At 42.6% G+C, this 15,126-nt stretch overlaps 1 protein-coding gene across 2 annotated transcripts in view; it reads left to right on the top strand.

Annotated features, from left to right (window-relative positions):
- Positions 1–15,126, top strand: part of LOC132137160 (pappalysin-1-like) — a 124,818-nt gene that overhangs the window by 38,583 nt on the left and 71,109 nt on the right. For both annotated transcript variants that reach the window (XM_059547454.1, XM_059547453.1), the window contains exons 3-6: positions 3,826–3,971; positions 4,162–4,455; positions 4,612–4,804; positions 5,125–5,246. In XM_059547454.1, the coding sequence (XP_059403437.1) occupies positions 3,826–3,971; positions 4,162–4,455; positions 4,612–4,804; positions 5,125–5,246 (755 nt within the window). The remainder of the gene's footprint in view (positions 1–3,825; positions 3,972–4,161; positions 4,456–4,611; positions 4,805–5,124; positions 5,247–15,126) is intronic.

Here is a 15,126-nt window from a genome sequence, read left to right as displayed (position 1 = left end):
CTCCGTTTCCCTCTATGGACCTGGCCCTCCGTCCCTTCCCCTGATCCTCCGCCGGTCCACCTCCCTCCTGGGCTCCTTGTTTTTTTTTTTTTTTTGCACTTCTTGTCTCTGTTTCCCCATTTTACCTGGCCCTCCGTCCCTCCCCCTGGTCCTCCGCCGCTTCACCTCCCTCCTGGTCTCTGTGTTCCTTGGTCTCTTCTTGGGTTTGGGTGGAGCATCTGGTAGCTGCTCCGTGGAGGAGGGGGTAATGTCACGCTGTCTGGTTTCTGTTTCCCTGGGTGTCCACTAGTGGTCTCACTTCCCCATAGGCACCTCACCGCAGGCTCTACATTTCCCACTAAGCCTTGTCCCTTCATCACAGTAATTGCACTCCTGTTAATTGCACTCAGGTGTCTTCACTTGATAGTCATTACCCTGCCTATATAATCCGGTCTGTTTCCATTTTGTTTTCATGGAGTCCTTTCCTTCCGTCACCCAGTTTCCTCGCCTTCCGAGTTCCTCGTCTTCCGAGTTCCTGTTCCTTTCCTGTTTGTTTATTTGTTGGATGGATTTATGGATTGACCCCTGCTTGTTGATTTCTCTTTGGATTACCCATTAAAACCCATACTGCGATTGGATCTCTTGTCTCCTGCATTTCACTGGGTCACATTTGTCCCCTGAGCTGGCTTCCACAGTTTCCCAAGCCAAATTCTGCCGTCTTTTGATACTGCCCAACTGTTTTTTTTTATTTTTTTTTTTTTTTTTTAAGAAAAGACGTTAGTCCAAGTATTGCAGTACATAGTTTTACTTTGGTGATGCTTAAGTGCAATATTACAGATAAACCATTAACATTCATGCTTATATGTCAAAAAAGTGAATGGTTCTTTTCTGTGATCATAACAGTACTGTTCCTTGTAAGAATATCTATTCTATTTGGAGTTGTTTTCTGAATATGTGTGGAATGAAGCAGGTAATTTGAGATCTGTACCACACAAGATGTTTTCACGCTGTGGTGCATCTCATTGGCAGCTGTGTTGGCTTGTAACGTCACCACCACAACTAATCATCAGTGTTCTGCCTAGAGAACATCACACCCTCTGCCATGTTTGTTCATATTTGTGCATCAAAATCAAGTTTTTGTCTTTTTTTCATACATTTAATGACTTGAATACACTTCTTCTATGATGAGAATTTAAAAAAATGTTTTAAATCTTTTTTAATCTTCAGTTATTAAGAATAGTAGAATGATTTCTTAAAGATTATGTGACACTGAAGACTGGAGTAATGGCTGCTGAAAATGCAGCTTAAATTGCATTTTAAAATATGTAAGAAATCGAGTTTTAAATTGTATGAACATTTCAGCACTGTTGGGAACGTTACTTTAAAAAAGTAATTAGTTATAGTTACTCACTACTTGTTCCAAAAAGTAACTGAGTTAGTAACTGAATTACTCTATAATAATAGTAACTCGTTACCAGGGAAAGTAACTATTTGCGTTACTGTAAAAAAAAAAAAAAAAAGTTGCTATATGTCAAAGAATTTGTTTTTTTAGCAGTTTTCACAAGTCAGTTGAAATAAGTAGAACAGACAGGTGTTCGTACATAACTTTCGAGATTTATTGCACGTCAACAGACAGCAAGAGTTTTATCCTGCACTCTTTGTAAGAAAAGTGTTTTTGGCCACTAGCTTTGTAGATGCGTGTGTCACACATTACATGTACACATTACTTGCACGTTATTGCCTTTGACTACAATGAATTTGAAGTAGTGCTTATATCTCCACCTTGAAAATGCCAACTTTTCATCGGATTGCTCCTGACTCGCCATTTCTCCTGCTGCTGCGAATCTTTGTGTAGCTGTTGCGTGTGTGTGACTGTGTGTGTTTGGCGCCGCTGGCGCGTGTGTGTAAAAACACTGGCTCTGATTGGCTACCATGAAACACATGACTCTGCCTTAGCCAATCATAATCGCTTATCTCGTTATTAACCCACCTGCTCACTCCCTGTGTGAGCCAGGGGTGCGTTCGGATTGCATATTAAATCAATGCATAGTAACGCACCGCATTTAACATTCAGTAACGTTAACGGCGTTGTAACGACGGGAAAAGTAATTAGTTAGATTACCCCGTTACTGAAAAAATAACGTCGTTACCTAATGCCGTTCTTTTAAACGCCGTTATTCCAAACACTGCATTTCAGAATATCATTGTTTTTACTATGCAGCCTGCAAATGCAGTAAGAGACTTCTTGCAAGAACTTTTAATTCAATATAACTGTCCCACTGCTGCTCAACCAACAGCCACGGTATAAGGCTTATGAGAAAATAAATACCAGGAAATGATCATCCTGTCTCCTAGACCCGTGTCTTCCTTAGAAGGTTAATACATCAAGAACAACTACAAAGTAATACATACATTTTCATAATGTCTCCGCTACGCCAGGGTTTAGCAGCATGGCAACAGATACCATCTTTGATTGATCGTCCCGGTTAACTGGCTAACAGATGTTGCTCTTAAGATGAGGAATGAGACCTGGCTGTTTTGTTTTGTTGCTTTTTTTTCCTCAATGAATAATGGAGGTGGGTGTCAAAAGGGGAAATGTTTTAAGAGAATTAAGAGTGGCCTCCTGTAAAGACAGAGGAGGTTAGAAGAGAAGCGATATGAAATACCAGACGTCTGCACAAATATGAATATATGCATGCTTACATGCTGTTGTACTTATGGAAATGTACGTCTTCAGCAAGCCAGCATTAATCACTCCAGAGAGGATTGTCTTTGTTTGTCTTGCATGACAGTTATCATTGCAGGGGAAAGGCTTGCATGGGAATAACATGCCCAGTGTGTTTGAGGTTAAATAATAAGCATTTTAAGGGGGCCGTGTTTGGAACTATCCAAATGACACAATGCATTCCTAACTAGACAGGGCCAGTGACCTCTGACCTCAGCTCTGTTTGCAGAGCGGGGCTCAGGTTTCCTTCCAAATACAAGCTCTGTGTGACAGCCTCACTACAGCCGTTAAATTACAGAACACTGCTTCTCTTGACAAATATTTACACACACACACACACACACACACACACACGTGCTCTTTGTGTACATTCTGTTTTCTCATCTATCTTGAGTGATGTATTTAATTAATTTATTACTTCAAAGTGTTGAAATTATAGTCACACTTAAATAAAATGTTTAGAGAGTCAAGTAAACAAAATGCACCACTTGTAAATCCAGTGATTCATATAGATATAGGTTTTCCTATTTGAGTCAATTCTGACTCACAAGCTATCAGTTTGATTCCAGTTCATTTGGGTATATTTCAGTAATGATCATTATTAAAAGAGGTGGCTAATAAATGTGCTCATTTTATCACATTCAATACAGACCATAATCTCAAACACGAAACTATGATTTATTTTGCTGTTGCACTCAAGTTTCAACATTGGGGGAGCTGTGAAAATGAATGAAAGAAAATCCTAACAAGAAAACCCTAACCTAGTATATTGCAAACCCAATAATTGTAAAAATAAGCAACAGAGTCCAAACTACGTAGCTGAGTCAGTTAGTTGAGCAGAACGCAGTGACATCTGCGGGACATGAAGCACTGTACAAATACAATATAATGCAGCCCTTGTAACTAGGCATAAAAGAGCAATGTTGTCATTTTAATAATCATGATGAGTGAAGGTAAGATGGTGGGAAATATAAGAACATACAGTATGCACAAAAGTACAAGTGGCAGCTGGTCAACTGGAATTAATTATTTAGTAAAAAAATATATATATATTTGATTGTAAGGTTTTACGTATACATTTTGAATATGTGGTGTGTTAATAAGTCTTTCTTGTTCTGTAGGGCTTACATGAATGTGAAGGAGCTGAAAGAGGTTTTGAATTTGGATGGATCTACACACTTGAACATCTTCTTTGCTAACTCATCTGATGAAGACATGGCTGGCGTGGGCACTTGGCCCTGGGATAAAGAAGCTTTAACGCATTTAGGTAAATAAATAGATGCACCACTACAATGTAGATAACAACCTTTGGGTTAACATTATTTATATTGTAGTTTAAAAGTGTTTTAAGAGCATTGTATATCAACTTTCATTGTCATCAGAAAAAAAAACACATTAAGCAGGTATCAAAAAAGATAATGCTTATAATACCTGTTCTCGCCCTGTCTTCTTTTGAGGTGGGATTGTATTAAACCCTTCATTTTATGGTACATTTGGCCACACTCACACCATGATCCATGAGATTGGCCACAGCCTTGGACTGTACCATGTCTTCAGGGGAATCTCAGAAGTGGAGTCCTGTAACGATGCCTGCTTAGAGACTGAGCCTTCTCTTGAGACAGGAGATCTGTGTGTAGATACCAATCCCACACCGAAGTACAAGTACTGTAGAGATCCTGAGCCAGGCAACGACACCTGCGGCAGACGTCATTTCATAAACACCCCCTTCAACAATTACATGAGCTATGCTGGTGAGACATATATCAGCTATAAATGTCTGCTGAGTAGAAGCCTTCTGTAGACATTTTTTTAGCATTTTCTGTGCTGACTTTGACAGGATATCTGTGAAATGTATTTAAAATTAGTATAACATCTGAGATTTCTTTGTTCGTTTTATTCCCATAAAGATGATGGCTGCACAGATTCCTTCACGCTGAACCAGGTGGCCCGAATGCACTGTTACCTGGATCTGATCTACCAGTCTTGGAGACCTGGAAGTAAACCAGCTCCTGTTCCTTTAACTCCTCGAGTTACAGCCCAAGACCAAGAGTCTGTTACACTAGAGTGGTTCCCTGCCCTCACCGGCCATTACTCAGACAGGTGAAAAGAACTAGGAGCCAAAGCTTTTCCTAGATAGGTTATTAATTTGTTTTATTAATCAAAAAATTATTTATTAATTCAAAATTAATACAATTATTAAATATGTATTCAAATGTTAACACCTGACTTCCACCATAATTAAAAAATGTAACAATCATTAAAATTGTGAAACCCTAGAAGTGACATCATTTGTATTGTAAGTTATTGAAGAAAAAAATAGAAATAAAATGAATTAAAATGCATTAAGAAAAGCCAATCAAGAGGTTGCTGTGGTGTTGCTGTGTCTAAGTTGCTACCTTGGCTGTCTGTTGATTTCCTAGAGAAGTGGGATCAGTTTGTGACAGATGTACTGAAGTTGGGGTGCTCCTGCAGTATGCCTCAAACTCCTCTTCTCCCAGACCTTGTGCTCCCTCTGGCTACTGGAGCCCTCGTGAAGCAGAAGGTAAGACTCAATAATGCTGATGAATCCTTAGTCTAAAATATTACACATAAACCCTGAATTAGATGACTCATATGCACTTTTAAGGTCAGGTTTTTGTAAGAGCAGACTGACCAGGGGTGCATTTTCAAAAGCATTGTTAACCAACTGTGGTTGCAAGTTCCATTACTACCAAAATGCAGGCGTGTAGATGGCACTAGGGATGAGGGGGACATGACCCCCCAGATTCATAGTGACCCGATTCGTCCCCCTCACTTTCTCAATGAAAGGCTCTATTGGTAAACAGAGGATTAATCTAAGTTTCCGCTATGTACATTAATCTAAGTAGAAGCGACCCGGCCTGCTGCTCCTTAAACGTGTACTAAATGATTTTTGAAACACGCTTTTGACCACAGTGTCTGACCGAGTCCCAAAACACACTTGTAACCAATCAGCGGTAAGGGGCATGTCTTGCCCTGATAGCGAGAAGAGAGCGCTCAATTTGAGTACACAGGACGCATATTACATTACATTTACATTTAGTCATTTAGCAGATGCTTTTATCCAAAATCAGCATATTAGCAGATCGACCACAGATTGAGAGAGATGGCATATATATATAAAAAAAAAGAGTGTTTACAATCAGGCAAGAGGTAGGACCCGTGAAAATATCATGGTAAATATCGGAGCAGCTTTTCAGCGGTGGAGAGAAACTCAAGGATTGGGAAGGGCTTGAATCGGACACCAAGGTTTCTTTGTTTATTTTTTAAAGGTGAGTAATGTTGATTTTGCGTTGTTTCACACAACCTATCCATGTTGGCTTTTGTTTGAATATGCTTGTGTGTCATCTTCGCTTGTTTCCGCAATCGTCGTTGCCATAGTTGCGTATTTACGTGTGGGGTGAAGATTTTAAAATAGGGGCTAGACACGGTGGCCGAGAGAGCTCAACTTCACAAAACACATTCAAATAGAAAAAGCACCAGCAAATTAAGAAAACATCTTCACCAGTTTGACAGCACACGTGCTGCAAATACTCACAACACAACGAAATACAAAAACAAGCTGCAAATGCACACAACACAAACAAATACTCAAACGAGCTGCAAATACTCAGCACAAACAAAATTACCCAAACAAAAAGAAAATTTAAACAAGTGTTTTTTTTATTTTTTTTACCATTGAGTATTACCATTTGTATAACCATAGTTGTACAAATACCATGGTTAAACTATGGTTAAAGTAGTAAATCCATGGTTAATTTGTTGATGATTACAGTAACCATTTTTTGTTTGCTTTTTTAATATAATAAATGTATTTATTAATTAATTTTAATAGTAAAACCATAGGCTATGTTTAGTTTTTGTAAGGTAAGTTGTAAAAGTTAGCCAGCTTACATAACCTTTCATAGTTAAAGTAATTGTGTATTTAGTCAGCTTATTTAGGCTAATAATATCCACACACAAAAAAGCTAAGGAATCGTATGACCAGGATTGTTAAAATAAACAAAGATCTTTTCACCCTCACGAAAGGAAAATATATTTACCAATATATTTCTTTAAATATATTGTGATATATTGTAATATATTATTTTCCATTTTTATTTTCTAATATATTATATATTTGAATACATTGAATGATATATTGATGATACATATATTATATTATATATTGCAAAATATACAAATGATTGCTGCTTTCAGTATATTGCAATATATTGGCAAAAAATAAATATATATAAGAATATATGCCTAATATATTACATGATATTTTCCAATATACTGCAATATATTTTTGTTCCATAAGGGCAGAGCAAACATTGATAAATTATGTCCCAGCCATACAGTATTTGTCACTTTACGGTTCCCTTAAATATTTGCGATGTGGTCTGTGTTTTTGCAGCACATTTCTTTATTTGTTTTTATTGTGAGTATTTGCAGCACGTGTTGAAGAAGATACATCTACTGAAGAAGATGTTTTCATAATTTGCAGGTGTTTTTGTCATTTGGAGCGCGTTTAGCTCTCATGGCCACTGTAGCAGGTCCTGTTGGGGTATGGGTGTGTTTGTTTTGGTGCTAAAGATTTGGGTCAGGGCAGACGCAGGCTGAAGCACAATAATAATCTAACCATTACTTTGTACCCACTTTCTCACTACACACTGTTCTGTTGTCAAACACACTATGATGGTGCTGCCACTGACGTTTACGTTCTGTGTGTGTATATTGCTCCTGACCCCGGGGTCCTACAAGGAGCTGGTAGCTGCTTCAATTGTGCCTGTAGTGGTAACCATAATGAGCAGGTGCATCTCAAAAAATTTGAATGTCATGGAAAAGTTCTATATTTTTTGTAATTTAATTTTAAAAAATCTAACTTTCTTATATTCTAAATTCATTGCACACAGACTGAAATATTTCAAGAGTTTTTTTGTTTTAATTCTGATGGTGACTTACAGCTTAGAAAAATTAAAAGTAGGAAACTTTTAAAGAAAAAGAACAATTAAAATCCAATGTAGGTTTATTTATACACTCAATACTTGGTTGGGGCTTCAGTGTGGCGTGGCATGAAGGCAATCAGTCTGTGGCACTGCTGAGGTGTTGCTGAAGCCCAGGTTGCTTTGATAGCAGCCTTCAGCTCCTCTGTATTTTTAGTCAGATGAGTTGGCTGGCCAATCAAGCACAGCAGTATTATGGTCAGTAAACCACTTTGAAGTGGTTTTGGCACTGTGGGCAGGTGCTAAACTCCTGCTGGAAGAGGAAATCAGCATCTCCATAAAGCTTGTCAGCAGATGGAAGATGGAAGTGCTCCCAAAAATCTCCTGGTAGATGGCTGCATTGACTCTGGACTTGATAAAACACAATGGGGCAACACCAGCAGATATCACTGTGGCGAGTGGGGCGGGGCAACAAGGAGTGAGGCCGGCAATGATTGGGCAAATCAGGGACACCTGCGACCCACCGCCGGTCTCGAGTCCCACGTAGGAGATGGAAGGATATAAAACTGGAGCGACGACAGTGAAGGACGAGAGAGGACCAGGCCTGGGCTTTTAGTTGTGTTTTGGTTTTTATTTGAGCGCACCAGTCGTCCGTGAGGGGCTGGTGCACTGTTTTGTGTTTATTTTGTTATTAAAGTTTCATGTTGATTGTCCGCCGGTTCCCGCCTCCTTCTTGCCGATGACGGAGGAAGTTTTATTTGTTACAGTGGTGCCGAAGCCCGGGAGAAGGAGGGACGCGCTGCTGAAGATCCCTCGCCGCTGTGGTGAATCCGCGTTGCCATCGAGCAGGCGAGGAGTGTGCCGCCATGGACGCTCGAGGCGGTGGGCTGGAGTGAGTTGCCGGGGACAGGCGAGCCGTCCATGAGGAATGGGTGACTGGAGGAGTCGGCGCTGTTCGCCAGGTGGCCGGAGCCTGCTGCCATCCGCCGAGAATGGGGAGGAGCAGGGAACGGGGGACTCCTGGCGAACGGCGCCGACTCCTCCACTCCCTCACGGACGGCAGCCGCCCCTCCATATCATGGGCGGCCCCGCCCCACTCGCCACAATCACATCACCCAAATCCTCACTGACTTCAGAAACCTCACACTGGAGTTTGGATTCTGTGCCTCTCCAGTCTTCCTCCAGACTCCAGACCTTGATTTCCAAATGAAATGCTAAATTTACTTTCATCTGAAAAGAGGACTGTGGACCACTGAGCAACAGTCCAGTTCTTGTTCTTCTTAACCCAGGTGAAATGCTTCAGATGTTATTCTCTAGTTCAGGAGTGGCTTGGTTCTAGGAATGTGACAGTTGTAGCCCTTTTCCTGAAGACTTCTGAGTGTGGTGACTCTTGATGCATTTTAGATATACTGATTTTTTTTTATTTTCTTAAGCTGTAAGTCGTTACCATCAGAATTAAAACTAAAAAAATATTTAACTATTTCAGTTTGTGTGCAATGAATTTAAATATAAGAATGTTTGCTTTTTTTGAATTAAGTTACAAAAAATAAAGACCTTTTCTATGATATAATTTTTTTTTGAGATGCAATTGTACTGTCATCTATGACTGAGCTGGTGATTTTTCTGGACTGAAAAAATTTTGACTGCTGAACAGTTTGGTCCACCGCAGTTATAAAATCCCATCTGCGCCCCTGCCAAAATGGCAAGAAAGAAAAAGCAGTGATGTAGTACTTACAGGAGCATCTCAGTAAATTAGAATGTCATGGAAAGGTTCATATATTTCAGTAATTCAACTCAAATTGTTAAACTTGTGTATTAAATTAATTCAATGCAAACAGACTGAAGTAGTTTAAGTCATTGGTTCTTTTAATTGTGATAATTTTGGCTTACATTTAACAAAAACCACCAATTCACTATATCAACAAATTAGAATATGATGACATGCTAATCAGCTAATCAACTCAAAACACCTGCAAAGGTTTCCTGAGCCTTCGAAATGCTCTCTCAGTTTGGTTCACTAGGCTACACAATCATAGGGAAGACTACTGACCTGAAAGTTGTCCAGGAGACAATCATTGACACCCTTCACAAGGAGGGTAAGACACAAACATTCATTGCCAAAGAAGCTGGCACTTCACAGAGTGCTGTATCCAAAAAAAAAACCTTCTGGTGTTAACACAATGCTCTACCACTTGAGCCACAGGAACACATATCCAAGCATGTTAACAGAAAGTTGAGTGGAAAGAAATAGTGTGGAATAAAAAGATCCAGAACCAACCGAGAGAACATCAGCCTTATGAGGATTGTCAAGCTAAATCGATTTAAGAATTTGAGTGAACTTCACAAGAAATGGACTGAGGCTGGGGTCAAGGCATCAAGAGCCACCACACACTGACGTGTCAAGGAATTTGCTGAACCACAGACAACGTCAGAGGCGTCTTACCTGGGCTAAGGAGAAAAAAAACTGGACTGTTGCCCAGTGGTCCAAAGTCCTCTTTTCAGATGAGAGCAAGTTTTGTATTTCATTAGGAAACCAAGGTCCTAGAGTCTGGAGGAAGGGTGGAGAAGCTCTTAGCCCAAGTTGCTTGAAGTCCAGTGTTAAGTTTCCACAGTCTGTGATGGTTTGGGTTGCAGTGTCATCTGCTGGATTGGTCCATAGTGTTTTTTTTAAATCCAAAGTAAAGCACCCATTTATCAAGAAATTTTGGAGCACTTCATGCTTCCTTCTGCTGACCAGCTTTTTGAAGACGCTGATTTCATTTTCCAGCAGGATTTGGCACCTGCCCACACTGCCAAAAGCACCAAAAGTTGGTTAAATGACCATGGTGTTGGTGTGCTTGACTGGCCAGCAAACTCACTAGACCTGAACCCCAGAGAATCTATGGTGTATTGTCAAGAGGAAAGTGAGAAACAAGAGACCAAAAAAATGCAGATAAGCTGAAGGCCACTGTCAAAGAAACCTGTTCTTCCAGACCACCTCAGCAGTGCCACAAACTGATCACCTCCATGTCATGCCGAATTGAGGCAGTAATTAAAGCAAAAGGAGCCCTTACCAAGTATCGAGTACATGTACAGTAAATGAACATACTTTCCAGAAGGCCAACAGTTCACAAAAAAAATTTTTTTATTGGTCTCTAATTAGTTGAGATAGTGGGTTTTTGTTAAATATGAGTCAAAATCATCACAATTAAAAGAACCAAATACTCAAACTACTTCAATATGTGTGCTTTGAATTTATTTTGTTTCACAATTTGAGTTGAATTACTGAAATGAAGAAACTTTTCCACAACATTCTAATTTATTGAGATGCACCTGTAGATGCCATGTTTGTTAGAGCAGCACCTCGGAAATCTTCAGTCAATCAATTAATAGAAGTTATTATTCCACCACCTGTGCATAATGTCCTTAACAGCAGTCCTGTATCAACGTGGTTCAAACAATGGAGGTGTGATTGTGTTACTATGCGGTTTCATGGGAACAGTTGTATAGCTAGTTGGCTAGTTTCTCCATTATATGTTAGTTCATCAGTGAGTTACATCGTTGTATTGTACAGTAAATGCACACCAGTCCAAAATTTATTTTTAAAGGCACCAATGCTTTATTGATTTAACTCTATCAGTTTTTAAAAGCCATCCGGCCTGCAGCCCCCCCCTCCCCATTTATGGAGAGGAAGTCGGCCACAGCCATCTGAACACCCGGCCTGTGGATCACCTTGAATTTAAAAGGCTGTAGAGCCAGATACCATTGGGTGAATGGGTGATGTAATTTTGTTAGATCAGTGAGTTGGGACGGCGAGAGGTGATCTCCCCCTGGGGCCAGGGGGAGGAATTGTGGTTTGACATTCGCCTCAGGCCCGAGATCATCCTCTCCGCTATTCACCGTTGCCAACATCACTGATTCCACCTCATTCCATTTTTTTAGGAGGTTGAGGTGGTAGATCTGACGTGCCCCTTTCCTATCGGACCGTATTACCTCATAATCGAGATCTCCGACTTGTCGTGCGACCTCAAACGGTCCCTGCCACTTAGCCATTAACTTAGAGCTCGACATTGGGAGTAATACAAGTACTTTCTCTCCCGGTGCAAATTTGCGTAATCTAGTTCCCCGGTTATATAGCTGGATCTGGCGGTCCTGGGCTTGTTACAAATTATCCATTGATAGCCGCCCCAAAGTGTGGAGTTTTGTTCTCAAGTCCAGCACAAACTGAATTAAATTTTTGCCTTGAGATGGCCCCTCCTCCCAAGTTTCTCTCAGGACATCCAGCACCCCACGGGGCTAGCGACCGTAGAGAAGTTCAAAGGGGGAAAACCCCGTGGAGGCTTGTGGGACCTCTCGCACAGCGAAAAACAAGGGCTCTAGCCACTTATCCCAATTCTTGGCGTCTTCTTGGACGAATTTACGGATCATGGATTTAAGAGTGCGATTAAATCGTTCGACCAGGCCGTCGGTCTGTGGGTGATAGACGCTAGTTCGAACCGATTTAATGCCCAATAATCTGTATAGTTCGCGTAGCGTACGTGACATAAACGCTGTGCCCTGGTCGGTGAGGATTTCTTTCGGAACCCCCACTCGGGAGATTAGACGTGGATTCACCAACTGACATTCCGGACAAGACGTGCACCACCTGCGCACATTGTCATGAATGCCCGGCCAAAAAAAACAGGTCATGAGGCGATTCAGTGTTGCTGTCTGTCCCAAATGGCCCGCCATAGGATTAGAATGAGCCGCATGGAAAAGCATTTCCCTGTGGGTCTTCGGAATCAACAACTGGGTTGTATTTATTTTTGTCCGAGCGTCTTGGGTCACTCGATACAACCGATCTCTTAGAATGGCAAAATACGGATAGGTGAGCAGGTGGCCAGGATAGAGAGGCTGACCATCGATAGAGCGGACCTGTTGGAAAGCATGTTTTAATGTCTCGTCCTGAGACTGCTCCAGAGGAAATTCATCACGCTCCGAGAGAACCAGTCTCCCGATTTCGCTCGGTTCCCCTGAAACAGAACACAGTGGCCCTGGCTCAGTCTATCCCGCCTGCACACGCGCATCCCCCTTCCGTGCCTTATTTCCCCAAGAGGCATCCACACATAACGACCCCAATAAAACAGTAAAGGCGGGCCAATTCCTTCCCAGAATTATCGGATGCCGGAGGTGGGGACTAACCGCCACCTCCACACTATGCTTTTGACCCCTGAATTGAATGATGATCGGGACCACAGGGTACTCCACCACATCCCTGTGTACTCACCGCACCTTAACCACGCGGCTTGTATCCAATGCCCCCGGTTGCATCAGGCTTTGATGGATTGAGGTTTGGTTACGTTGATAACCAAATGATACTCACGGGTATTTGGTATTTGTCTGCCTGACCGGGGGTGGCCTGTGGGACATCCGGGACCCGGATCATCGTTCCCACCTAAATCACAGGACACCTGTCCATGAAATGCTCCGGGTCCCCGCAACGCCAACAGGCCAGCCCAGACCTCCCCTCCTCCCCAGTGGCAGGGAGTGGATTGGGGAATTGGCGTGGAGAGAGCGGAGAAACGGAAGCACTGTCCCCTCCAGCAGCCCTGGGTGGGGCTCGCAGACTCGTGTGGTGCCCTTGGTCAGACCCACCCTGCCCCCGGGGCGGGACACGAGGAGGGCCGGGTGGACGGGACCTAGGGAGAGGGACAGGTCGAGAGAGAGAGATGGAGAGGGGAGAGAGGGAGAGAGAGAGATTGATGGAAGGGGTTCGCCGACCCCTGGGAACGCCACCATGTGGTCCTCCGTGAGATGAATAGATTGGACCCACTCTGCTGTTTTCCTGGGAAGCCGAGCAATGAACTGCTCCAGTACCACGAGGTCGATGATGTGTTCCATGTCCCTTCCCTCGGCCAGTAGCCACTTGCGGCAGGAGTCCCGGAGCTGCTGGGCCATCGCGAAGGATGGCCCTCTTCAGGTCATCGAAGACCAGGAGGTTCGCTACTGGTAGCTGTTGTGCGGCCACCTGGGACTCGTCCGAGAGCAGGGGAATCAGCCTAACTGGCCATTGGTCGCAGGGCCAGCTACACGCTTCAGCTGATTTTGCGAAGAGTTCCAGGAAAGCTTCAGGGTCATCCTGTGGTCCCGTTTTGTGAAGGGGCAGGTGAGCGGGAATTGCGGGCGGTCCCGTGGCCTCGGTATGAACCTCCCGGTCGATCCAGCTCCGGAACCTCTCGCGGTCCTCCTGCTGGGCTTGAAGGAAGGCGTGGAACCGCTGCTCCTGATCCGTTCTCAAGTCCAGCAGGGCCTGATGTTGTTCCTGATGTAGGGCCGCGAGGGGTGAGATGATGTCCGCAAGTGGCGTGGAGGACGGGCTCTGCATGGCGGCGGCACTCCTTCTTCCTTTCCCGGGTTTCGGCACCAGTGTAGTGATTCTCTCTCCCGCTGCAGACTTCGCTAAACCACGCCCCCCTTCCACAGATTTAAGCTGACTGCTTTGGCAAACTGAAAGGCACCTGTTTCTGTTGACACTTGGAAATTGTGTTCAATTGGTTAGTGTCATTCAAAACCATTAATGTGCAGTTTTGTTGAGTAGGATAAATGATTAAAGAAATTCACCCAATTCAGGTTGCCAAGTGAGGCCAATATTGGATGGGAAAGCAAAGTAATCTATGAGAAGGAGAAAATTTGTCATAGGGGTTTGTCGTAAATTTTTATTTTCTCATGTGTTTATTTTAAGGCTAAAAAAATGTGGATATATGGAAGAATTGGTCCATAGAGCTTTGTGCACATTAATATTTTTTACCACTGGGAATGAGTCATGTTTTCCAGTGCTGTATCAATGATCTTGCCCTCGTAGTTCAACCTTTGATCTGGTATCACAGAGCGAACCAAACTGCCATGGCAGGCTATTCTTATTGAAATTCTGAGGCATCCATTTTTTACCCAGTTATTTTATGTATAAACTGTATAAAAGAGTGTAAAGTATCTGTGTTACTTACCCAACTTACTCAATCGCTGAAGAAGCACAAGCTAGGTCCTAATGGCCATGACACATGCCCACTATTTTAGCTCAAACTGCAAAAGCTCTTGAAAAATTGAATCGGACTTGACATTGAAATGTTGAAAAAAACTTCAGAGACCTACATTCCAGAGGCTGGCTATTTTTCTGTGTAATTACTTAATCACTTCATTTGTGTTGCTTTTTAAATGGGTGAGTCAGACTTGTGGCAGGTAGAGCCGTAAGTGCATGCTTGTATCCCTCAAAGCAAAGTCGGCCCAGCAGTTGCTACACGCAGTCAGCTGAGAAGGCATGCCCAGGCTTGCCATGACCACAGCGCTTTAAATATGCTTTGCATTTGGATGGCTTCCCTGGTGTACTTCATTGCCCGGGCCATCTTTCCACTGTTTACAATCGGATACAAAACCTGACTTTGACGACCTGCAGCTGGTTCAAACCTCTGCCCTTCACCACTCTCAGAAAATCACCTGCCTGCAGTGCTTACCTCATCCAAT

This window comes from Carassius carassius, chromosome 4 (assembly GCF_963082965.1).
Source record: "Carassius carassius chromosome 4, fCarCar2.1, whole genome shotgun sequence".
In the NCBI taxonomy this organism is placed as follows: Eukaryota; Metazoa; Chordata; class Actinopteri; order Cypriniformes; family Cyprinidae; genus Carassius; species Carassius carassius.
This window is presented reverse-complemented; position numbering and strand designations above follow the sequence as displayed.